Raw genomic sequence first — 26,435 nt, 5'->3', positions numbered from 1 at the left:
TATCAGACATATTTGCGAATATACGGAATTGATTATCGAAGATTTGTAATATATGTATAAAAAGATTTGTAATATATGTATAAAAAGTATTATAATAAAATCTTTAAAATTATAAAATGTAAACATACACATAAATGTCTAAATATATCTTTATATTTCTAAAAGTTTAAAATATTTAAGAATTTCTTTAACAGTCATCACTTTAATAATAAATATTTAAGAAAGAATATGGAATTTTATTAAACTTTTAAAAATATATTTGTCCTTAAGTTTTATGTTATTTTATCTTTATGTTATTTTGCATATTTTAAGAATTTAGATAATTAAATGACATAGAGGTTCATGGTACAAAGGTAGATTTATTTTTTCATAGGTATGCACGAGTGTACATGCGTTTTAACAAAAGTGCATACACGTATGTACATGCTACATGCTAATCTTGTTAAATACGCAAAAGGCGCATTTTGCGTTCACAACGCCGAAAAATTCGCAATAATATTTGCGAACGAGAATAAATTCATGGAATGCTTTTAACAGTCGATTTTATACATGTATACATACATATATACAAATATATATATGCATATATACGTATATATAGCTCGTTTCAGTAAGAGTGATTAAATCTCAACAATTTAAGAACAAGTGTAATAAGTGGTACCAACACTTTATCTGCCATGAAGCTTGAAATAGAATTGTACAAACAGATACTCTTCTTTAGAAGTCAAACATAAAATACCTATGAATCGAAGAATGATTAAATAATTAAGAATCTTTTGTGAGACTGAAACGTTACAGAAATAAAAAAATTCGCAAATAATCGAGATTGTACAAAGATCCAAGACTGTAGTGAAGTCGAAGGATTTTACAAGTTTGAAAAGAAAATCCTGTAACAAGAAATGTAATAATAATGAATGAATATTAAAAGATTCAAGAAAATGCGAGAGATATTATTTTTGACACGGCACATATGGCAGACAAGGAGTTACCTTAACTCCGTTAATATAATTCTATATATTAATATATCATTAATATTATATAATAATAAGGTACAAGATAATCACACGAGGTATAGGCCAAGTAATAACAAGACAATACAGAAAGTTTTCCTCACTTGGCCCGAGAAAAGTACTTTTGTAATCGATGACTTAAAAGTTCAAATTTGGCATTCACGATAGTACAATAAGATTGAAAGATCAAATTTGAAAATCTTAAAGAGCTAGGGCAGAGTTACGCCCTCAAAGGATCAATCGATTAATGTATATCATTAAAGTTTTCGAAGTTTAGACACTTCGTAAGTTTAGACACTACGCGAATATCATAGCGATTCTCTAAAAATATATGAGTCAACAGAAAAATTTATGAGAAGAAAAACGCACATTTTCTGTGAAATAATATGAAAATCGAGTTAAAATCGATTCTCGATTTCAATTAAATTATGAATACCCTTTCTGTTTTCGCAGATCAAATTTGTACCGATTATTTTTAATCTTTTTTTTTTTTTTTGCAAGAAATTGAGTATCTGAATGAACCAACGATCTATTTTCTTTGACATGATTAATTAATAATTTAACATTTGGTATGTAACAATTTTGTAGATAACAATAATTGAAGATATTTTTCAATTTAATTTCAAAAATTCTCAAAGCTGTGTGTAGAGCTTTAAGCAACTTTGAAGGCGACTTAAATCGTTGATTCTTTCAGATTTTCAATTGTTGAATGACGCATCGGAAATGTTGTACTTGAAAGACTGGGTAGATGTGTAAACGAGGTACATACATATTTACAAAAGACACGTGCGAAAAAGTCCAGGGTTTCTTTTTAAAGACACGTCTCGAGCAATGACACTTCGATTGGTCGTTTTTTTTTCTCTTCCTGCAAACATTGAATTATTGTACTTTGCATTACGTGAATTATAAGCTCGCGATTCACAAACAGGATACGTATTACATCAAACTGTTCGAATTTCGGTTGAAATTGTTTCCCAGACTTCTATTGTATTTTTTAGAAAAAAACGAAATACATTCCGATTGAAATTATTCCATTTTCCCTAAAAAAACAACAGAAATCCAGAAAATAATTAAAAAATTTTGATCGAAATTTATTTCAAAAGCTGTTTTACGATACATGCCCAATTTCATAATATTGTATAACCCGATTTGGTTGGTTTCTTTTTGTCTTTTGTCAAAAGAGATATTCTTAATATTTTTTCAATCAACTTTACGTTTTTCATATGCATAATGATAATCGTTAAATCATTGAGAATTTACGTGTTCCCTTTTTTCATCTGCGTGAAGAGAGGAGGGTCGATGGAAAAGTTCACAATGGATATTTCATAGTCATTGCTCAAAGCGTAATTGATACTGAAATTGCCGATAAAACGTTAGGATCTCATAATACAGTGTCCAGAGTATCGAGACTTCGCAACAATTGCTCGTCCTTGGAACACCACTGCACCAGCTCTTCGATGGTCACCACACCATCCTTATTCGCATCCATCAACTAAAAATATACATAAAATATTATTTTTAATCAATACTAACAATATCTAACTTAATAAAGCTACGTTCGGTAACACCACTTCAGTGCCTTCATGTATCATTTTATCTTTTTTTAATATTCGATGAATAACAAAGATATAAAATAATACACATAATGTTTCTGAAAGAAACATTATGTGTATTATTACGTAAGTCAGAAATATAAAATTGCCATCTATCATTACAACCATAAAAAATAAAATAAAATAATTATAATAAGCTATACAATAAAAAATATTTAGAAAACAATCAAAATTTTTTTGACTAATTAATGAATTGTAAAGTTAATAACTAAGTCCTGGAGGACTGCAAAATGCTTCTATAAATTATAATTTACAAATTTTTTTGTTATAAATTATTTTTAGATATTTTTGTTTTATAGTTAAAAAGTGTTATGTTAATATTCACGTGGAAGATGCGATCGACGTGTTCACGGGCGGCCGCATGAGGCTCAAGGATTTGCGGTTGTGTGTAACGACCCAACATATCATAAATGGAGTTCACTACATCCAGCATTTCCTCCTTGCTTATCAGACCATCGCCATCCAGATCGTACAGACCGAACACCCATTGTAGCTTTTCCTCTACCGACCCTCTCGACACCTTCGACAGTATAGTGAGGAATTCCTATTTAAAAGAAAAAATTTAGGGCTTAGTCCGAATGAATTTTCTATAGAACTTAAAATGGTATCTATAGTGAATATAAAATAAATTTAAAGTCTATAGTGCGTAAATTTAAAGTCGAGTTTGAAATCGCGGGAACATTTCCGCAAATTTCTTTTAAAAGATTTGTATGTGACATCGCTCACCTCGAAGCTTATCTTGCCGGACGGTTTCCTCTTCATGGTGTTGAAGACATAGTGAGCATACTGACTTGCATCTATAACACGTGATGATCAGAAAAGGATAGTAATAATAATTTAAGAAAAGACTTATATATATGACTTTTTCGTATGATGCAAGATAGATTGATTTATCTAATGAAAAGATAAAAAAGGAAATCTATAATTTATAGAAAATCCTTCTGAAAAAATGCATATAATTTTATCAGCTCATTTGATAATGTAAAGCCAAAATCTTTCAAGAATCAGAAGAATCTCATGTGAATGTTATGAAACTTAAACAAGAAGATGTAGGAGAACATTATCCAAAAATTTCGTTTTTATTGCAATAAAAATGACCATCTTTTTTTTAATTCACAATGAGGGAGAAGAGGACACTTTTATCAATTATCATTCAACAGAGCGATTAAAATCATCATTATCACCATCATCTCATCATCATTCCTTTATTACCTCCCTGCGGAAAGAATTGGGAAAAGATCTTCTTGAAGGCATCTTCGTCGACCAGACCACTCGGGCATTCCTGCTTGAAGCCCCGGTAGATCAGCTGGATCTCCTTCCGGGAAAACCTTGTGGTGGCTGCAAGAGTGGCGAGTTCCTCCGGCTTGTGTCGGCCGCTAAGGGCGAGCGCTGCGCCCCCGGAGCTCCCTAAAACGCCCCCGAGTCCTTCAAGTTCTCCTTCTGCAAGTTCGCAAACCCTTCACTCCTAAGACTGCGTCGCGCCTTCGAGAATACTCCCTCTCGCGCCTCCCTCCTCTTGTCGTCGAGAACGGGGTAGTGACACCCTTCGCTCAAAGGGTACCGGCAAACTCCCGTTGCCCGCGATTGCCAAGAAGGGAGGTTTTCAACAATTTTTTTTCTCTTTTGCTTGAGAGAGATACAGAAGGGTTCTTTTGTTTTTTGCTTTAGTGTTCTCTACTTTTGAGGGAACCATCGTAGCATCCCTGAAGAAGGGACGTACTCTACTCTAGGAGGGACCTACACAGTGCGTATAGACTTGCAGGCGGAGAAGTCGTGAGAGGCGAGAGACAGCAGGGGTGAAGAGAAATCGTGGAGGTGGTTCGCACTACATGTGGTCGTTCGTTTTTTTCATAATTACTCATTTATAAACCATGTTTTGAGTATTAAAAACAAGTTAAATATTTTATAAAATTAAAAAATTAAAAAATTAAAAAAACAATACAATTAATTATTTTAAAGGTATTTTGCAATAATTTTACATATATAATCTTTTTAATTTCTCTCTTGTTGATTGTTTATTAAATATTAAATTTGTAACCATTTTAATTAACAGTCATTTTTAACAAGTGACCCCATCTCTGTAGTGCGAATCATTCAAGAAGAGAATTGCAGAAGATCGACAGAACTCAAGGAAGAAGATATTACGAGAATATGTTCTTCATATTCTGACAGTGAAATCCATTAATATGAATTCTACGGTGCGGGGGTGTTTTGTTCCGGAAAAAGATTTGATCAGAAATACTCTTTGTGGCAAGTGCAAATTAATTAATTTGTATGTGTATTTTTCCCAATATATTACTTTGAAGAAATAATATTTTATAAAAGCAGGAAGTGATTCGATAGTTCTCTTGTAAACGGAAATATAAAATAGACGCAATTAATCGAGTTTTTAAAAGTATTTTCATCAATATAATATTGTTACCAAATCGATTAGATTATGAAAATTTAATGCTAATTACTAGCTAATCAAGCAACAAAATTCGCTGTTAGCTCTTATAAAAAAAGCTTAATATAATGCTAAGAGAACTACGAAGTGTTTCAGCAATCGAAATGACAATCTACAATATATTATGAGGGAAATATTTAAAGGCAAAATAAAGTATTTTATAGACTCAAAAAGAATTTGTTAATGCAGGGGTTGAAAAATCTGAAGAATTTTAAAACTTAAATATTTAGGAATTAAAAAGTGTAAAAACGGGGTAATCCAACAATCTGCGTAATCAAATTCAAGCAAGAATCAGGGATGTATGCAGAAATTTTCATTACAAATATGTGACGTCTACAATTTATTGATGTAAACACGTCGGAAATTATTTTCTAAAGAATTGCGACGTTTCGTTCATCTCCTACGTATGTTACGACCATTAGCTCTGGTCCCGGGTATCCGGGGTTGCCATAGTAACGTTGCAGCCCCTACCCCCTTACTTCCTGACCATCCCTTCCTTTTGTTACACAAAGAAATGCGAAGGGACAAAACCTTCGAAATAAATTCTTTGAAAATTTTGTATTTATGAAGGGTTAATCAGGAGTACTATTACATGTATATAATTATTTTTTATGTAAATATAGTTAGATAAAAAAGTTATGAGAAAAAGTTTTTAATTTCTTCAGGCTTGCTGTATGTGAGTTGCTATAAATAATCTTGCCATTTTACTAAAAAAAAAGTTACGTTAGAAAAAAGTAAAACTTAAGGAAAGAAAAATTGGAAATCTTTAGGCATTTAAAAACACAGAATCAAATAAATAAAAATCCTAAATTCTACAAAAAACAAAAACTAAGACGTAAAAAAGTTTTACATTTATAAAGTGTTATATCAGAGTAGACAGTTAATTAGAAAGAGATTGAAAAAGGGTCCAAGAATCTCGAGGAAGCTCTAAGAATTCAGAGAAATGTCCCAGAATTATAGACTCTTCAAAGTATTTAAGAAGAAACGAGGAGCTAAACATTCAGGAGTTTTTGGAATCTTGAAGTGTGACATCGTTGCAGAGAGAGAGAAAGAGAGAGAAAGAGAAAGAGAGATGCACAATTGGTCAAGTGAGATGAAAGAGGACAGCTTTGTGAATTGCAAAAGCCAAATATATATATATATACTTAAACGTCGAAAGAATCCGAGGATCGATAAGCGAGACCTGAAAGATCAGAGAAAGAACGTGTTATCCAAAAATATCAACCCCCCAGGATATAGAAGGGGGATATATACTCGAACCAAGCCGATACAGACATGACCCTTGACACATTAACAATCCTTGTGCGATAGGGGGTTGGACTCCGACCTACGCAAGGGCTACCATTCATAGAACATGGGATTACTACGTACAAACGAACAGAGCGGACGGACAGACAAACAGACAGAGACAGACAATCAGGCGATTCCCACAGAGGTAGGTGAGGATGTGACTGAGAGAAGACGAGAAGAGAGAGATTTGGTTGCTCATCATCGCACCTTGGTGCTGCATTCGGCAGTTATCACCCCCCGGCTGTCGCTCCGCTCGTCAACGACGCTCTCCGCTGAGTAGTCGATCGACTGGTCCAAGTATCAACGGCAGTGGCACGTATATCGAACGATGCCGCGTACACGGGGCGAGGAAGAGCTCGATCGCGGAGCAGCCTTTCTTTCTTTCTTTCTTTCTTTCTTTCTTTCTTTCTTTACGGACGTTCTCGCTTTCCGGACTTACGTTTGTCGCGACTCTTACGCGCCTTCATCGGCCAGCAAGCGCGTAGACTTCCTGCTCGGCCTGCCCCTGATATATCGGCGACGGGACGGGATTAATCGGGATTACTCGATTCACCACCACTGATCGGCGCGACGCATCCCTCGTGACACGCTCTCCGAACGAGAAGAGAGGAGCTGGAGCTTCGCACGCGCACGGAGTGGCGTGAGGGAAGGAGAGAAAATGAGAGAGACCGCGAGCAAGGGATGCAGTAGAAGGCTGGACCGCCACACGCAGTTGCGGATGCTGCGCACGGGATACGCTGCCGCCGCCGCTGGCTGCTGCGGTTGCTGCTGTCCGTCCTTCGCTGAACGATGTTCCTGAACGGTGGCTGCGGATAACGTTACACTACGCCGATGATGTTACACTGAACCACCGCGGGGGGTCCATGGCAAAACGGTCCATGGCAAAACGTGCCGCACGTTGCCTTTAACGCGCAAGTGCGACGATCTTTTCGACAGTGGCAACGAGATGACTCGACTTCGAACGAAAGTTTCAAATCGCCACTTCGAATACTTCAATTGCTATGTCGAAAATTCTTAAAATCTCCCCCAAACGTTTGAGATTTCTTTACGAGGAAATCAAAATTTTTATCTTTTTCTTCGACAAGAACAACCCATACAGCATCAACATTTTTCAGAGATGTCTCAGAAATACTTCAATTGAAAAAATAAAACATTTCATAAAGCATTCTAGAGGAAAATTATGTTTAAATTGATGAAGTCGTTTCTTAGTTTTTTAAGTAAAAATAAAAATACTTTCAAAGAAAACAAAAATTTATTTGGATTTAAAGAAATGACATTATTAAAGTAAATAAATTATTTTTTTAAATTATTTATTTTATTTTATTTAAACAAATAAGTTCTTAATTTAACAAAAATACTGACAAAAAAAATAATTTAGTTCTTTAAAAACATATTTCTTTTATTTAAAAAAAGATTTTCGTTGCACAACCATTTCTTTAATTCTAATGGAAGAAGCAACCAAAAAAATGTTTCAAATCAAAGAAATTTTTTGTTAACTTTATAATACAGAATTTTTTTTTTATTTTAACAAAATTTTTTTTTTACTTAAAGAAACTTTTCTCTGGATGAGATCGTAAACATGTAACATTTCTGAGATGTCTTTGGGATAGCAAAATTTCCATGAATCTTGCATTTAAAGAAAAATTGTTGAAAAATTATTGAAAAAAATTTGGAATGTTTCTGAAGTATTGCTGATCGTAATTCTTTGAATATAATAAATTTAAATTTATACCAAAAAAATAATTTTGTTGAAATACAGTATGAAAATAATTATGTTAGATCATTAAAATAATTGTATTACATTGATAAAACTGGTGAGAGATTGGTGGTAACTTTACCAAATTTCATAATAATTACCATATCTTTTTTTTTTAGTTCGATGTAGTCATTTTAATAATTACATTACACTGAAAAACATAATTATTTTTACATCCGTTTCAACAAAATTGTTTCTTCTATGTAAAGTACTTCAGAAATAATAAATGTAATAAATTTACATTTAAAGAGAGTACTTTAGAACTAATATTTAAATTTATTATAATTTAAAACAGACTTTGTTTAATGCTTATTACAAGATAGAATTTTAATAATTAATTCTTCTAATACAATTAAACAATTTAAATATATTCCAGTTTTTTCTAATTGAAAGTTGGAAACTGTCTACCTAAATATTATACGAAATTTTTGTTAAAAAAAAATTTGTATTTCTTACGAAAGACAGAATTAAAAAATAAAAGTACAAAACAAAAAATAAAGGAAACTGCATCGTTACAATCGGTCGTTCGAAAAAACCTTTAAGTACTGAATACCGTAAAAATTGAAAGTTTAAAAAATGAAAGTTTTAAAACCTTTAAAAGGCCAAAGGCTTCGTGAGTCTTGAAGTTCTTAAGAAATGGTAAATATAGTACTATATCATAAAATAAGCATCACTGACAGCGTCTCACGTCTAATTGCTTCATTTGAATTTCGGCTCATCAACGCGTGCGTTTCCAATAATATTTTATTGGAACAACCTTTATTATTGAAACAACCAGTTCGTGAGATATCATCGCAACTGACAAGTCGAGTTACCTCAATTACTAGCTGTCTCAACTTGAAAATAAGTATTTACCCGTTATCATTTCAACGACGTAATTGTTAAAAAATATTATAACGCATATTCGGCCGAGCAAGTTGTCAAATTGTCAAGCGCAACTCGAAATGTGTACCAAATACAAATAATAATAAAAGCGTTTCTTTCTGATTTTTAGTAAATCAAAACTCTGATAAACTTCTTAATATATTCTATTTATTTCAGGGATTTATTCGAGAAAGCCCGACTTTTTTCTCAAACCTCGAAACGCTCGAATGTATGTAACAACTTGCTCTCTATTCGCATATCGATTCTGTACAAAGGTAAAGACGCGACGAGGTAAAGCGGATCAATCCCCATTGGATTTCGCAAAAATAGCGAACGGTTATTAATTCACAACGTTCTTACACTTATTTGCGTCACATATTGAGGCGCCAAACGTCGATATCGTCTGTAAGTTGTAATCGGTGCACTTGAAAGCTGCGATATCCAATAATTGCAAACAAAAGAATTCCGTAACAGATGTTTAAACGTTGAATTACTTTTAACTTGAAAATAGTCACCTATTTTTTTCGCGTAAACGATTACATGTTCTATAAAAAGATTTAAGATTATTATTTATGTATGGTATTTTCAATATTTTTTTGTTAAAAAAAAATGAAAAAAATAAATACGATCTGACAAAAAATACTGTATTAAACTTCATTTTCTCACTGCAGGGGTGTAAAAAGAGGTAATTATTCTCGAATTATCGCTTCTTTGCGTCAATTAGAGTTAATTCTTTCAGTTAGTTAAATTTCCTCATTTTATTAAAAATTAATGAAGTTAATTCTAATCTACAGAAAAAAATTATTATCAAATCGACAGTCATATTCTCATATATAAGCAAGAGTATAAAATCTTCTTGAGAGAATTCGATAATCTTAAACGGATATAATTTACTTATATGAAGAAATTTGTTATCTGTTTAAGCTTATGAAATTCTTTTAAAATTTTGTACTCTTGCTTATACATGAAAAAATGTATGTATTGTTGACTAGATACTAATTTTTTTTCTCGCTGAGGTGTTTTGCTTCTTATCTTTCCACTTCGAACGCGTGTAAACTTTTGTCACACGACATACATACGTACATATCAATCTCGGGCTCCTATAAATTTTTTACGAGTTCTCGACAAACTTTTTTCCGCGTAAACAAACTCGTGAGTCGATATACGCAAAAGTAGCACGCGCGAGAACATTCCAGTCCACCTGCGACACAGCTCGTCAGCAAATACTGCCGATGTTGTTTTAATTGATATTTGTTGCTCTTTCGATTTTCGCTTATTTTTGATATTGGTTTAAGTTACAAGAATTCCTTTCTCCCCTCTTCCCTACTTTCTCTCTCGTTTCGCACAACTTTATTTAAAATATTAAATAAAGCAAATGATCTTGCTCGTCTCATTAACCATTCTTTGCGAGAGCGTCGCAAAATTAATTAAGCCACAAAAACGAAGCACACACAACGGAACCATTAGTCAGCGATTAGATCTAAATGTTCTCTTTCGCAATTAACGATTACTATTGCATTCCACACGTAATTCCGTCGCGAGGCTCGAGATCGAACAAGAAAATCAAACGTCACATGCGTGATTGAGATGTGTATCGATAACATCTGTGGATATAGACACTAGACAGTGCTTGAGAACTATAGACGTTAGGCAGCAAGAGAGGACGTGCTTAAAAGCGGCGAACACCACTTAAAGCCGATCTTACATCCTCCGATCTTACATCCTCGGATTCTTGATCTTTTCCTTAGATTAAGGCCGGTTCACCATCTCCAATTAGCTTGATCAATCAATTAAATTTAAGAATAGTCAACTGCAAAACTCAAAAACTAATTTTGTATTTTCCTTGTCTATTTTCGGCAAATTATAATTTACTTATGTAAAAAATATAATATTTTAAATTCATAATTATTTTTTTAATTAAAACAATTAAAAAATTAGATTAGGAATGATCCATTTTAAGTTTTGCAATTAACTATTGTTAAATTTAATCGGCCGATCAATCTAATCTAACAATGAAAATGACTGAAAAAAGCTGGAAGCTTTGAATGAAAAACTCAGTAAAAAAAAATAATTCTTTTACTAAGTTACCGAGTTTTTAACAAATAATTATTAATGTAAAGTATTATATTTTACATAAATAAATTATAATTTGCGGAAAATAAACAAGAAAAAATTTACTCTAATCTTGAAAAGCTTTATACTAGCAAATAAAAAATTTATTGAATTTTTTACTCAAACTTTCTAGTTTTTTTTCAGTCATTTTCATCTTTAATCTAATAGAAGAATTGTGAGATCTCTTAACCCCACTTTACACGATATAATTTGCAACAAAATTCAAAATAAAATTCTATTCGTAATTTTATAAATCAAATTATGAATATAATTATAGATGAGAAAAAATTATTGCATTATACAAAACATAATTTAATAGATTTAAAATTATATAAAGGACATTCGATCGTTTCTTTGACAAGTCGAGTTATTAAAAAATATGACATATGTTTCGAGTTCTATTGCAAATTATAGATCGTCTAATGCTCAATTTCTTCCCACCTCTAATTTTGTCCATGAAACATCCTCTAGCAAATATAGTAATTTCTAATAAAATTTTAATACATTTTGTGTCAAAAATTAATAATATGAAGAATAGCTATCTGCAGATAAGTAACCAGAAGTTTCAGTGAAGAAAACAAATTTTTATTTAATTGACACATATCTTTATCCGGAAGATAGTTATTAGAAGTGCAAAAATCAGGTGCAAAAGCGATATGGTCTAAAGTGAGCTTTAGATCATATTCCAGCGAGATTGGCGCGCTTATTTTCATTCGCAAATAATAAGAGAGGATCCATCTAGCAGGCGATCAATGAAATCTCGATCCCGCGACAGGAGCCAATCGATAGATACCGCGCCTGCGATTGGTCCCAACCTACCCGCGTCCCTCCCGCTGAGGAACCGTCAAAAATCGCAACTGCCATCGAAAATCCTAATTGCGCGCCCCGCTGAGAACGTGACTTTATGGCGTTTCGCGCTAAAAGCACACAGTTGGCTCGAATTCGAAAACTCAGGTCGGGTGAGTGACGAAGCAGACGATATTCCGCCATACAGTAACAGCAGCAGCATGAATCGCATGAACGTCGGCCACGATCTCGCGCAGCTGTCCTACAAGGAGCTGCAGGCCCTGGCCGTGAGGTACCGTGTACCGGGTAACATCAAGGTGAGCTGTCACCGTAGTCGTTCGCGACAATGAAGACGTGTCCGGATGTGTTCGCTTTTATCGTCCGCTCTGATCTCCCTCGTCGCCGGTTTTCGTCCCGAGGGCGAGACTTGTTCGAACTCCCGTCGAAGATCGCGCCCCGATCGATCGATGGTTGCGATCCAAAGAACTGGCGCATTCTCCGAGGAATCAACTGCATAGCGCAGTTAGATCGATAGATTTTACCTTGATCCAAGAGACACCGAGTCCGGGTGGACGCGCGATTCGGGAATTCCTAACCATGACTCGGTCGTCCGAAGCTATCGTCTGCAACGTCAAAATTGTCATCGTATGATACGGGGAGGTTACGATCAAATCGTACCGGATATCCGGCATGTTTGGACGCCGCTGTCCCTGCCTCTCTCTACCTCGGTCCACAGTCCACTCTCGCGACTCGAGTGGACTCGAGTGGACATCATGGATGACCTCGTCGCCAGAATAAGTCACTTCGTGACTCTTGTTCGTGCGACGGTTGACTCGCGATCCGATACGCGAGATCCTAACCAAGAATCATATGAAGTTGTTTACATGACGCTATCAACCCCGTCCATTTCTCGCGGAGACTCACCCCATACCCCATTCCTTTCTTCCGTCATTCATCTGAATGCAGAGGGTGTAGCGAAGTGCAGCTGAAGCAAATTGCATATGCAATTATGGTCCTCATCGTCCTCATACATTCGCGTGTATCGATAATTCCACCAGTCATCTTTATTTACTGTCTTTAAGCAGCTGGAGATGAAATATTAGCTGCGTTCAGTAAAAAAAAAAGTTTTCTAATTGTAAAATTCTTTAACACATTGGTGACTTTAATTAGCTCTTGCCTTTAGTTCCTGCAGGATATGAATGCATAAACCAATCGTAATAAAGAATCTTACGACAATTGGAAAGCTGCTATTTCTGCTGAATGCAGCTAGTGACAACCAGAAAACCAACTGCTAAGTTGAAGAATGCCCATGTTATATTAATTATTAATATCTAGAATATCCTGTAATTTTTTGTAGCACTAATGATCGTTTGATTGCGAAATACATTTAACCCTTACGATACTATGCTTAAAACGATGCCTCGTCTCTATCATCTTGGATATCTCGAATCTGTTCATTTTTTCAAAAGAGTCAAAAAATCTTTATAATATTCACGAACATAGAACAAATGTTGAAACTTTACTTTAAAAAATAGCAAAATGTGTATAACTTAATAAGCGATATAATAATTCGTCGAACTTGCGAGAAACTTATACGAACAAGAATTATACACAAAATACCCAGAATAATAGGGAAAGGATTAATTTTATGTTTATTACAATTCCCAGCTTTGATATTCCTGAAGCCCTCGTTTATCAGATTTCCAACTTCTTCAGTAATTCACTCAATTAATTTTAATGTTAACTTTAATTTTAACTTGGTTTTTATTTTTTTCTAATTTTTAAAATTCTTAAAAAACAAAGTTAAGCTGAGATCAAAATTAATCTACATTAGTGAAAATGGAAAATTTTATTTTTTAATCCAGACTTTTCTGCTTTGTTTTATAAATCATAAATAAACGACATCAAGAGATAATGTAAAAGTTAAATATAGTTAATCAAGAACATACAACAAGAGGACAAAGATGTTGCTACGTGAAAAGATTCATTTCCCATTTAACTTAGCTGATTTTCGCGAACGTTTGATTCCTTTGTCTCATCATAATTTTAAATTACAGAAGAAAGTGTTGGTCAAAGTTCTACAAGCCGCTAGAAGTGGAAATGACGCGGAGTTCTGTCGGTTGCTGCAGGAGCTGAGGAAGAATCGCAAGAGGAAGGTGAAAAAATTGAAAGACTCCAAGCTTGGTGTAACATCGACGCCGTTGCACAGTCCTGACTATATAATGGCCGATGACGACTATTACTATCATCAGCATCAGCAGTCTCAATTCTCGCCTTATCAGTGGGTGAGTCGATATAAATTCCTGTACTTGATTGTAACATGATATCGATAAATCAAATCACGTTCTCTGTTATTCTTTTTAATTTTATATTTTTTTCTTTTCCATTTCTTTTTGCATGGTGCAATGAACAAGCGACAATGATTGACTTCGGACAAAGTGCTTCTCGTTTTTACAGATTGGTGCTGAGGAGGAGATTGTAAGCAGAGAAGATGACAAAATTCCGCATTACGAGGAGTTCAAACAGTTTTTGCTCAGAAAAATTCAGCGAGAATTTGAAACGTGCGATAACAATAATAATCAAGTGGAAGATCTGAGTATCGCAAATCTGCGGACGGCGATGTCACCCAATTTTCAAACGGTTCCTCTTGTTGAGCCGAGCTATCCGGAAACAAATTTAACCAACGTCACGGATCCACTCGCATTCTCGTTGAATGATAGATTGAATTATCATGTACTGAAGGAACCCGAGGGAAGTTCTCAGGGCTCATTCTTGTTGAAAAGAATGCTACAGGCACCGGCGGGCGCGAATCTAAGCGAGATTGCCAGCTCTCTTTTCTGGGCCAGCAATTTGTTGGACAATTCTGACACCCTAACTGCTGAGTCGGAGAGCAACGAGATTGAGAATCAAATGGACGCGAATACTAACGAGTATTACAACTTGCTAAAGAATTCTAGAGGAGAGTTCTTGCTGAATGAGGCGAACTTGATGCCTCAGCAGATTTCAGGCGTGCTTGCCAGTGAAAATCAGTATAGGTTTCCTGGTGAAAGTGACGATCGGCCGAATTCTTATCAGAATTGGACAATCACTAGCATGATGGAAGTGCCTAACAACACCTATGGTGATTTACAATCCTCTAAGGTGTTACATGCAATTTATTACAACACGGATCCTACTATGACTACTGCAAATGCTGACAAAAATCTAGTTTATCAGTACCGGACGGATACCGCCTACCACAGTGGCCAAAACTTTTTCAATTTGGACGCGCAAGATAATATTAATTGCACGACCAGCACAGATATGATGGCCAACAACGACTCCTCTGATGCTTATTATCTACAAAATTTTAGCAGGCACAACGAAGAGATGGGCACGGGATATTTTCGCAATGTTGACACCTTCGAACAGAACAACTTCCAGCAAAACGTCTATTCGAATGAACAACAATATCAGTACCATTATTCTCGATTCACTCAGGAGACGAACAATCTATTAAACGAGAGATATGAACAACCGCAAAGCAATTTTGTGACAGAGTTAGAAAATAATGTTAATCAGGAAACTGGTACAGGGAATTTCCAGAGCCCGGCAAATGGTGCGCGTTTGTTTTATTTATTTTTCTTATTGTTAAATATTTAAAAACATATAAAAATGTAAATGTGAAAATATACGATATAAAGTGTATATAATTTTTTTTATATAAAAAAAAATTACAAACTTTTTTAAATAATATTGTCTTCTTTTTAAAGAGCAGATTTTATTTTTGTGACGTTTTAATTAAATGATATTTCATGAATCAGGATCAGTGGAGACGTTTTGGCCAAAATGGACCTCCGAACCCAACAGCAATTTGGAGAACATTCTAAACTACCACGTATCCAAGCAAGTAGATTACTCCAAGTTAAGTCAGACATCCTGCGTCTATTGCTACATGACTCCGATCGTCTCGCAACGATCTAATCTGGCAATTAACCATTGCTCGATCGAACGAAGATACATCGCTGAGCAGCGGCAACATTCCTTCTCACCCTACTGCATGTTGTACAACGACACGTCGCAAGGTATGCGAATGACGAATGTGCCCAGCGATCCGCTCGAGCAGTCTATGCCGACTCACGCGATGACCATTATCACTCACGATGACCCGAGGGAGACTGCCAACAATGCTCCCATCAATGATGTATGGATGAATCAATACGAGCAGTCATCTATCGCCGATGACATAAACATTCAGGTTCCAGACCCATTCTTTTACGTTGCCGTCGATTGTATCAACGAAATGTCGAATGCGGATATAACGGAAATTTAAAATTCGTGCGCGAAATATTTACGACAGGAAACGAATAATTACGATAAAATCATTTTAAATGGAATTGATTAAATTCGCCAAACATGAAGTAACGACGAATAATCGTTTCTCCAGAATAACCGTGATTCCTATCCGTTTCTAAATCACGGAAGAATTTCGTTATTGTTCAAGCTTGGGATAACTGAAGTTAATCTTTTTTTGTAACGCGCGATTGACATCCTATATAATTATGACTGATAATCCTAAATAATTTTGTGCGATTGCTGCAAGACATATTAATGTATTTTTTCGTTTTCGCGTCAGCGACGAGTGACATACAATTATTTCACCGGTTTGTAATTGGAACAAAAGCGTTATCCGACCAGAGCAATAACAAATAGAAATGGAAGTTGAATAATCGATATTATTACCTTGGAAGATAGACGGATTTATCTCCAAACATAGCGCTTCTATCACAGATTATTGGAAATCCTATTTTGAAGCACAGAAGCCTCAGGATTTGATATCTTGAAAAGATAAATGTGTTCCGTAGATCGGAGATGAAATACTCCTTTACTTCCGATTTACTTCGATCTAGTGAAAGTACTTATTATTTAAGTACTTTCTTCAACTATTATTTACGTGAGATTGCAATATTGTGTAATGTACGAAAGCTTTAAGTTTTTTTCATGTGTTAGGAGGAAAGTATTATTAGAAATTTTATATTATATAGAAAATAAATATAAATAAGAAATTATATGCATATAAATAATAAATAGAAGTTTCTTATATTACTTTTAGTTAGATTATGCAGTGAAGCTGCAAGATATTGTATATTAATGTATATTAATAAAGTTCATGCATCAAAAATCTCGCACATTACATGCACACATTAAATTTTACGTTTATGTTTGATAATCATAAAACACGTGAACGCAGAAGTTGGCAAAATTTTAAACGACTATAATCAGAATTCAATAATTTATCGCAGGCTTTAGAACGCTAAACTTTTTCCGACTCACCCGATACGGCATCCGGGTGAAACTGCGATCGGATGTAGTTTATTAGTTTCACGGAAATCGATTCCTTTCTTCGTCTTCCATACGTTCCGATTTCATTGTCCATGTCGTCCGAGTGTTTCTTTCGACCCGAGGATCCTCCCGGTGTCACATGTACACTGTACATCTTCGTCGATGCGCTGATTCGTAACAATTAAATCACTCGACTCTTCGAAATCCTTTGAAGAACAATAAATTTTTAGATTAATTGCGTCTTTTAATGAAAAAAATCGCCTTTCAAGCTTCAATTTAATTCTAACAAAAAGAGATTAAAATTAAAATGTAAATAATTTTTTTTCAGAAAAGCTTAAATCAATCATTAAAGAAATTTTAGAAATTCGTGACTCTACAGCACGAAAATCCTATCGATTAATTTTATAATACAAAATTATTTTGCAAACTTACAATACAATAAAAACTTTACGGGACTTTTCAATATGAATCTCTAATAATCGTATTTTATTCACCTTAAAATCGCACGAAAAGTCTCGCGATTTTCCAATCAACAATTGCTTTCTTCGCGACTTTGTTTATTAACAAATCTATTTGAACAAATTTCACTTGGTCTATGGATTTTTCGTTTTTTTTCCGTTTCTTTTCGCCTCTAGAACAGAGAGGGTGAAATCGGTGATGCGAGTTGGCGCGCTGTTCGCGAAAGACTGCACTTGAAGTGCGTTAAAGGGAAGCAGATAAATAGCAGCAGTAGCAGGCAGTCGCCTGTATGTATATGCATACGTGTAGTGGGTACAACCGGGTTGCATTCGAGTCGCGCAGTTTTAATGAGGTGCTCTGGACGTGCTACGCTAATTATACAAACTGCTTGGAATACTTTTCCGTAAGCTCTCTGTAAGCTTACCACAAGGATGAAAAAGTTTTTGATTAACTAACCGGTACCTTAATTAGCCGTGCCTTTGAATTCGAATATTTTATATATGGATTGTTATTCAGAGCATTTTGCACAACTTTCTGCAACAAAACTAAAGTCAATTTTTAAATTTTGTCATTATATATAGTATGTTACAGTCCATTTTAATTATAAAATCTGCTTACGCTTTTATTAATCTAATTTTATAGGAATATTAATATATATAGGGTCACTGCACCAGTCAATGAACAAATAATAAATTGAACTAATCGATAAACATAAATGAAATTTTAATATAATAACATTTTTAAATAAAACCTGATTTTAATAAAATCTTTATGAAAATTAGAGCATAAAAAGTATAATTAATTCGCAAGTTATTTTAAAGTCTTATTATTTTAATACTTTTTTGAAGTAGTTGTTTACTGATGATTGTTTAGCAACTGGTGCAGTGACCCTAATAAGGAACAATATTGGAATATCTATTTTTTTATATTTATTACAATCTCTATAACATAACAGCTCGTACTTGATTATCATCATTATTCCAGCAAGAGTTTAAAATACTTGGAATAGGTCTAGTAAACTTCAATTTCACTTTTCCGAGCAGTCTAGATATCAAATTTTCAAGTTTAACATCCTTGCTCGACGGTCACTGATTTCTGTATCTCTTCGAGAGGTGGATCCGGAGGATACTTTCCTTCGTGCCAATTTCCTTCTAAATCCAACGCACGATTATGATTGACGATTTTTGTAAGACATTCCTCGATCGCGGCGTCCACGTTTTCAGCGGTGATGAATGTGACAGATTCTTCCTTGGTCTTTCTGACATATTCATTGAGCCTCGCCTTCTCCATTTCCTGTTTCTGCTCTACTTTTAATAAAACCTCTAGGATCTTGCTTCTGCGCTTTGCCCTCATCTCCTCTAGCCTGATTTCTCGTTTTTTCGCCACTTCCGCATTCCACTCATCATTTATAGCGCTACACGCTTTAAAATCCTCCTCTTCGAGCTGCTCGTTAACCACCTTGTCAGATTCTATCTTCTTCTCCTGCTCTATTTTTTTTAAATATGCCCTGTAATATTAAACTTGTTAATATTCGTATTGGGAGATATACACAATAGTTTCAGTGACTAGAATAATCTAGATACTTTGTCAGTAAAAGTCAAAGTTATAGAACTATGTATTTTACATATGTACCTAAATGATGTCTCATATGTCTTATAATTATTACTTAAACGTTGAAGCTCTAATGCCTCCTCGATAGGTATGACAGGTCTTTTTGGTATTCGAAACATTTTAGATTTCGCTGAGGGTAGCCAAATTGGTTTTCTCTTCCAACGCACGCACTGTGTATAGATGGAATTTGGAACAAAAGTCTCGCAGAGTGCTGTGGTACCCATTGCCAAAGTGTTGGCGTTCATTATTCTTATAGCCTGCATTATTTCTAGAATTGTGAGAAGATTTATATAAAAATTATTGATTATTGTAACATTCACACATTGTTATTTACATAAAACACTATAATACTATATGTTCATATGTGTTTGTCTATCTGATTATAGATAATTTATGTTAATCTGTCACATTTAAGTTAATCTGTTATATCGAGCTTATTATCAAATGTTCTGGATAGAGAACATTTGATAATAAGCTCGATATAACAGATTAACTTAAATGTTAACGTACAATTGATTGGCATTAACAATATGGCATTGTAACAAAACGTTCTTTAAATAAATCAAAGTTAAGATAATGTACAAAAAACGCAAAATATTCAGTTTTATAAAAAAAAGATTTGACATACAATGTAATATAGTACTAATAATAAATAAATATTGTGTAATAATTAAATGACAAATACCACAATATATGTTCAAAATAGTAAATCTTTCCGAGCAAATCGCTTTCAATTCTCCGTTTTGACTTTGGTTATGTTACTCCAATCTCAGAAAGTATGTCATCCAACTGTTGGCACACCTGGCGAAGGAAACGCTGAACGCGCGTACACGAAATCAACTCGAAATCGTTCTTATCCTAACTGCTTTCACACGACCGATTGATTCGTCCCGTTGCACTGTACCGACGATAATTTATGCGAACGCAATCGGGACGCGAATACCGAATTATAGCAGTGAATTAATAGTAAATCCGAATACAAATTGACTCACCATTCGCCGCTGGTCGTTCCGTCCAACTCCATTTCGATTTGTCTCGATACTTAATATGAACGCCCGACCCTTCACTTTTAATATTTCTCTCGAAACACTCGCTCGAGTCAAACACTCGTACGGGACGACGAAGATGTGAATTGAAATACGCTGCGACGCGCCGCGACCTCCCACCGTCCTGTCTAACCGACTGCCTGCTCGGCCTGCTGCTACTGCGTAGCCCACGTAGCCGACGTAGCGGCGTGACGTATACTCACGTGACTGGCGCCTGCGCGCCGCTGCGCTCTACCGCCGCCGCTACGCAGTAACAGCAGCCGGTCGGTTATGGAGCATGGCGGAAGGTCGCGGCGTATCGCAGCGCATTTCAACTTTCAACTCGCATCCTCGTCATCCCGTACGAGTTTTTGACGCGAGCGAGTGATTCGAAAGTGTCGTGGAGTGTCGAAAATGAAGTGTCGGGCGTTCGTACCGACATCCGCCGGGTCGGATGCATGGTACGAAATCGAGTCGCGTTCAATCGTATTTCGCATCTTCTCCGTTGCCTCGTATCTCTAGTTTTCGACGAGCGTGAGTCGCGTCGCGTGTTCAATCACATCTTCTCCGTTGCTCCATATCCCGTATCTCGGGTTTTCTACGGGCGTGAGTACCGGGACTGTCGAAAGCGAAGTATCGCGCGTTTGATTCACACTCGTGCCGAGTGTGAATCAAGACGAATCGTCGTGAGAAGGATCTTGGAACGTTCGAGAACTGTGGCCGAGACGGAGCTAGACAGCTAGATCGACCAGAGGCGAATGGTGAGTCAATTTGTACTTGTATTGTACTATTTGCTCGCCCCTACAGTTCGGTATTCGCGTTTCATCCTCATAGGGTTTGCGTAAATTATCGTCGATACAGTCAGTCGAATCAGTGGCGCGAAAGCCGTCAGAACGGGAACGATTTGAAAGTTTGTGGTCGTGTACGCGCGTTTGGCGCTCCGTTCGCCAGGTTGGCCAACAGTCGGGCAACATGCTTTCCGAGGACTTAACCTCAATTCTTCGCCGAGAGCCGAGAGCGGCGAAAGCTCCAAGCAGGATGTAAACTAACAAACCTTACGTTGCGTGCATCATCACGGTGCACCGGCTTTTTTCAGAGTAACATTAAACTCCGCTACATTTTACGATATGTCTTATCACGAAATGAATCGTTACTTATTAAATGTGTACGATTGCAGCAGCGATACTCTCGCACGACTTGATAGGAGGGAAACATAATAAAGTTGGTTAAGTTAAGTTAAAGTGCGAGGATGATTTTAACATGGTATTTTAGTTTTTTCATGTATTTTATTAAAGTTCAATGAGTTCTCGCACTTGAAAATGACAAATTATACTGTATTTCCATCTTTTTTCATGCATATCGATTCACTGCCCCTGCACATTTGAAATTTTGTATTCTAATTGAATTTTTAATTATCATTATGGCTAATAATAATTTTACACATGAAACAAACATAATTAAGAGATTTCATGATGTAAACTTTCTGAGTGTTTGTGAAAATTATTCTTATTTGTATAAAGAATTTGAAAAAGTTACAAAATTATACAGGAATTATAAAAGATTCTGAAAAAAATTTCAACAAGAATTTAAACTTTTTACTTTTGCTAATTGTTGTTTGTATGTAATATACATGACAATTAATATAATTTTCTGCACATTAAATTGTTGACACTGCCACAGAATGCAAATCACATTTAACCGATCTAAATTAATCTAAATTAATCCTTCAAATAAAAACATTAAAGTAAAAACATTAAAAATATATATGAGGTTACATGATATATATATTTTATAGTGATATCATATTTACAATTAATATAATAAGTATTAGGATACCAATATATAAATGATACGTACAATATAACATTCAACTCTGGTTATGACTGTTTCACAAATTTTTTTCTAATATTATTCTTAAAACGATAAGAGAAATAAAAAAATGTTTTAAAAAAATTATAATTTAATGTTACGTTTAAAGACTTTTTCAACAATATATGTAGATTTTACATATTATTACATCTTTCAAAATGATCTTATCACCTACAATTGTATCCAAGATTTGTTTAAATACACAATTTTTCTTAAATGAGCTTTAATCTTTATAAAAAAAATTTTAAGTTTTTGAAAAGTAGATGAATATTTTAAAAACAAATGTAATATTTTTCAAAAAATTTACATATATCTCCGAACGGATATGAAGTCTAGATGTAAAGGATGTTAAAAAAAAAGAGGTCATTTATAGAATATGTTTATTGAAAATGATCGTGTATAATGCGATGTATCTATAATGTACAACAACAAAATCGGATTCCGCGAAACACATTCATTCGAGCTCCTTCGTGTCTCTCCTCCTCTTTTTCTTCTTCTCTTTTTTGTCCCGTTTCTCTCGAAATAGCAATAGCGTGCTCGCACTATATATTAATTATCCTAATTACAATTAATGCGTTATTAATTAACTTTTGTCATCACGCGGTACGACAATATGCATTCAACACAAACACGGATAAATCTTATCTCAACAATCGTCCTAAAAGTATTATCGCCGTATATATGGTTATCATTTTTTTTTTCCTCCCCTTTCCTTCTGCTTTGTCCGTTTCTTTTCTACAAATATGCCCGAACGCTGTAGAAATTACTTAAAATATATCTGCATCGACGATAATCACAGATATTAATTTGTATCTATACAATCTCATTCCTTTTCCCTCTCCATTTTTGTTACGCCACTCGCAGATCGAACGTAGTCGGAATTTTGCGCATCGACGAAAAATCAAAATCCAAATTACAAATTGAAAGGGATTGCGATATAATTCTGCTCGCGCAGGATCAACGGAAATAATTACGCAAGGAGATAATAATTTCATCTCGTGCACGCGCGGGACGCTCCGAAAGACTCGCGCGTTCTTTATCTTCCGACAAAGTTTATCAAGTTTCAAGCAGAAGAAAATCTTCGTCGATTTTTAATTCGACTTTCCGCATAATCCATTTTTCAATTTCTCTCTTTCGGTCTCTCTTTCGGAACGCTTAGCGCGAGAAAAAATCCAAATCTCGCGTCATGCTAGTCATATATTTTTAATACTTCGTAACATTGCAGCATCTCGTTGGGGGGAAGGGGGCGCGAGGGGGATAATATCTTTGGCTTAGACGCAGACCAGTTTGTGCAGTTTCCTTCGAAGAAATGCAAATAAGGAGAAAAAAAAGAATCCATCTGTCTCGCAATTATTCTTATGACAAAGGAACAATTTGTAACGAACATCTTGCAGTTTTTATTCGCCTTTCGGAAGCTTTTCGAAGTTGAAGGGCTCTGGGCAGTACCATGCTAAATATCATGCTCCGGAGGAATGATAAAAAAAAAATTGGTGGAAAATTGGCGCGGCTAGTTTAATCGCGATCCTCTAACGACCGGACTTTGCGACACAGTCCTCCTGCATATTAAGACTATGCGATTCGTCCGAAGGCAAAGTGAACTCGAAGGTGGCAGTATTTCATGTATAAGTGGCGGCTAATGAAATATTGCTGCAATATAGATCAACTTTTAATGCATACTTAAGCATATCTTCCTTGAGAAACAAGCTATTAATTTCGCATTTAGCATGTCGATGAGCCCTCCAATCGTTAATTTCAGTAATTTTATCCGCTTATTTTACGCCTTGTAGTTCTTTCACATTGATGCATGCGTAAAAAAATTCATGGCTTTCAAGAGAGCTGCATTCTCTTTTTCTGCTCTTTCTACGTTCTACCAAGAGGTTTCTAAGTACTAAAGTCCAATTTTTATCAATGTCGATTAACTTCAAATCTCGATTTAATTTATTTTCTCTAATTCTTAGAACTAGAAAAGGATAAAAATTAGATTAAAGTTAATTTACATTGATGAAGTAGACATAAAACGATCGAATTACAAGTTGAGTTATCATGTAGAACCACGGAATTTGCAGGTTCGCAAAACCTTCTAGCAGCTTAGATCCCTACTTGAAATCGGTAGAGAATTTTTAGAGCCTCGGAGCCGTTCCTGGATTCTTAAATAATCCATACAATCGTCGAAGTCTGAATCTCTTTTTTAGTTTCTTAGACCTACAGATGCCTCGAAATATTATGCTTCGCGGTTGAGTCTAAGTTCTTATAAGATCAGCGATAGTTTAGGTTCTTATTAGATTCACGGGGGACGCGCTTAGTCTCTCTGGAGTTAAAAATACAGTCTTGTAAGAAGTTCTAAGTTTTATATCTTTCCTTATATGCACGCGAAAACGATGGCACATGTGTTTCTAGCTTGACTTTGTAAGCAAGAATCTCTTGTCGACGATATACTTGAGCTGTGTGTACATTTCATTGGTCGATCAAAGGAAGGCATTGTGTACATCGACGTGCTCCGCATTTACTGAATTATCTTTTCTCTCAATCGTACATTCCTTGACGAGCATACGAACTCTCCGTCAAGGGATCTATCAATGAGTAATACGATAATCGCTGGACAACTTTTCTATGTATATACTCAGAGTGCAAATTTCTTCTCGAACTTAGTTTAAACGGTAACGTTCAATCCTCGTGTCTCTCTTTCTTCCCTTCTTCATTCTCAATTCTCGTGGAAAAATTCATTCTTTCACTCCGCAACACTAAGGCTGAATTGCAACGAAGAAACGAGAATCGATAAATACTATCATGTGTTGTAAATAAGCATTAAACATTTTTCTTCATTCTTTCTGTTTTCACAAACATATAATCAATTAGAATAAAATGTGCGGAGTACATATGTACAAGGTAGGCAAAGATATTGTTTCCGATCATTTTGGGACACCTTGTACACGCATACCATTAAATTTGGTCGACTCTCTTTCCCTCTTTCTCTCTCTTTCATTCTTATTTATAATCACTCTCTATGTTATATTATCAAATATTATATATATAAGAATATTTTGTACGACTATATTTTAATAAAATAGCTGGTAAACAGTAAGTATAATTATTCAACAAGTACTACGTTGTAATAGTAATAACATCCGGCGGTTGATCGGAAGAGACTTACAATTGGAGAGAGAGATTTCTTTGCTTGAATTAAATTAAATTAAATTTATACTGCTTCGATTTCTTTCAGCATCAAAATGTAATATAGATATAATATTGAACAATATGGTACAAGAATTCTTAAAATCCTCTCTCTCTTCCATTCCAAAATCCTTAGATTTTTAAATTTTAGGTTCTCAAATTTTATTTCCTCAAATTCTAAATTTTATTTTATACATAAGCATTATTGCTTCAAGTTGTATATGTTATTTATTTTATAGTTCTTTATTGTCTCCTCCAATAACCGCAATAATGATAATAATAATAATAATGATAATAATAACTAAGAAATTAAAAGATTTTATTTGACGAAACGAAGAAATAAAAAAAAGATGAACAAGTATGCTCATTATAGAACTTCAAAGTCTCTCTATATAAAATAGTTTTTGGTTATAAACTGTAAAACAGACAATAAACAAGTTACCCATTCGTAATAAACAAATTCTAACGCCACTGTACCAAATTTCTGCCAATATAATCGCTATAGCTATGCCTATAATATATATAAATTGTGATAAATACGTTTTCTAAATATGATCTTTTCACAAATCAGAAAAAAATGTGTGACATGACATTTCTTCTCTATGCGAATTTAAATACAAAAAGTTTATCCTCATGAAGGATTATATTGTAATTGTGTATGCCTGGGTGATTCTTACATACTATCTATGTTTGCTACTTGGCAGAAATGTATTACTGTGTCTTTAGAGAAAATCTCCCTACTGTATACACGCGTGCGTAAAGATAATTCTTATATTCTAGGACTCTTGTACGTCTTCAGATCTCTAAATCCTCGGACTTTAAGATTTCTGGGTTCTGAGATCCCTGCGGTTCGAGATCTCTGGATTCCTAGATCCTTGGACGTCGAAATTCACAAATCTAATTATTGAATTTCGGAAAGTTTGAAATTATCTTATCGATATTCTCTCTTTCCAGCTCCGCGATTACAAAACTTTAAAATTTTCGTATAAATCCATATAAGAATTCAAGAAAGTTTTAAATTTATTTCTCTTTATTTCACGTTCACAAATCCAGGAATTCAGAAAATATCGGTACGACCATCCTCTTGTCTGATACAAATGT

General features: G+C 34.8%; 3 protein-coding genes across 11 annotated transcripts; 1 reads left to right on the top strand and 2 right to left on the bottom strand.

Annotated features, from left to right (window-relative positions):
* Positions 1–339: 339 nt before the first annotated feature.
* On the bottom strand, positions 340–17,830 carry LOC105196012 (Kv channel-interacting protein 2). Of its 5 annotated transcripts, XM_011161722.3 has the most exons (6): positions 17,694–17,830; positions 17,191–17,405; positions 3,836–4,063; positions 3,350–3,420; positions 2,949–3,167; positions 340–2,502 (listed from the first exon to the last, which is right to left on the bottom strand). In XM_011161722.3, exons 2-6 carry the CDS (start codon positions 17,351–17,353, stop codon positions 2,392–2,394), a joined length of 792 nt encoding a protein of 263 aa, XP_011160024.1. In that variant the 5' UTR covers positions 17,354–17,405; positions 17,694–17,830; the 3' UTR covers positions 340–2,391. The 5 variants fall into 5 exon arrangements, with proteins under 5 accessions (XP_011160024.1, XP_011160026.1, XP_025989170.1 ...); XM_011161724.3 differs by lacking the exons at positions 17,191–17,405; positions 17,694–17,830 and adding an exon at positions 6,567–7,212; XM_026133385.2 differs by lacking the exons at positions 17,191–17,405; positions 17,694–17,830 and adding an exon at positions 6,567–7,212 and having other exon boundaries at positions 3,836–4,030.
* LOC105196011 lies at positions 11,906–16,419 on the top strand. Of its 2 annotated transcripts, none has more exons than XM_011161720.3 (4): positions 11,906–12,194; positions 13,935–14,162; positions 14,317–15,475; positions 15,681–16,419. In XM_011161720.3, the coding sequence occupies exons 1-4, from the start codon at positions 12,099–12,101 to the stop codon at positions 16,187–16,189; spliced, it is 1,992 nt and encodes a 663-aa protein (XP_011160022.3). In that variant the 5' UTR covers positions 11,906–12,098; the 3' UTR covers positions 16,190–16,419. The 2 variants fall into 2 exon arrangements, with proteins under 2 accessions (XP_011160022.3, XP_011160023.3); XM_011161721.3 differs by having other exon boundaries at positions 11,907–12,194; positions 14,335–15,475.
* On the bottom strand, positions 17,807–20,498 carry LOC105196013 (probable 28S ribosomal protein S26, mitochondrial). 4 transcript variants are annotated; one of them, XR_005576095.1, is made up of 4 exons: positions 19,955–20,171; positions 19,291–19,537; positions 18,621–19,165; positions 17,807–18,203 (listed from the first exon to the last, which is right to left on the bottom strand). XR_005576095.1 is itself a non-coding variant. In XM_011161727.3 (3 exons), exons 2-3 carry the CDS (start codon positions 19,530–19,532, stop codon positions 18,724–18,726), a joined length of 684 nt encoding a protein of 227 aa, XP_011160029.1. In that variant the 5' UTR covers positions 19,533–19,537; positions 20,262–20,498; the 3' UTR covers positions 18,569–18,723. The 4 variants fall into 4 exon arrangements, 2 of the variants coding, with proteins under 2 accessions (XP_011160029.1, XP_011160027.1); XR_005576094.1 differs by having other exon boundaries at positions 17,807–18,192; XM_011161727.3 differs by lacking the exons at positions 17,807–18,203; positions 19,955–20,171 and adding an exon at positions 20,262–20,498 and having other exon boundaries at positions 18,569–19,165.
* Between the last annotated feature and the right edge of the window lie 5,937 nt (positions 20,499–26,435).

Source organism: Solenopsis invicta, chromosome 12 (assembly GCF_016802725.1).
Source record: "Solenopsis invicta isolate M01_SB chromosome 12, UNIL_Sinv_3.0, whole genome shotgun sequence".
Lineage (NCBI taxonomy): Eukaryota > Metazoa > Arthropoda > Insecta > Hymenoptera > Formicidae > Solenopsis > Solenopsis invicta.
Note: the sequence above shows the minus strand (reverse complement) of the source record. Positions and strands in the feature narration are given on the sequence as shown.

Coding starts and splice junctions, on each gene's coding strand:
- LOC105196012 (XM_011161722.3), bottom strand. CDS start 17,353: ATGTACAGTGTACATGTGACACCGGGAGGATCCTCGGGTCGAAAGAAA. Junction 4,064..17,190: donor TCACCCGGATGCCGTATCGG/GTGAGTCGGAAA, acceptor GCGAACTTGCAG/AAGGAGAACTTGAAGGACTC. Junction 3,168..3,349: donor CCGGCAAGATAAGCTTCGAG/GTGAGCGATGTC, acceptor TCTTTTAAATAG/GAATTCCTCACTATACTGTC.
- LOC105196013 (XM_011161727.3), bottom strand. CDS start 19,532: ATGCAGGCTATAAGAATAATGAACGCCAACACTTTGGCAATGGGTACC. Junction 19,166..19,290: donor ACATATGAGACATCATTTAG/GTACATATGTAA, acceptor TTAATATTACAG/GGCATATTTAAAAAAAATAG.
- LOC105196011 (XM_011161720.3), top strand. CDS start 12,099: ATGAATCGCATGAACGTCGGCCACGATCTCGCGCAGCTGTCCTACAAG. Junction 14,163..14,316: donor AATTCTCGCCTTATCAGTGG/GTGAGTCGATAT, acceptor CTTCGGACAAAG/TGCTTCTCGTTTTTACAGAT. Junction 15,476..15,680: donor TTTCCAGAGCCCGGCAAATG/GTGCGCGTTTGT, acceptor TTCATGAATCAG/GATCAGTGGAGACGTTTTGG.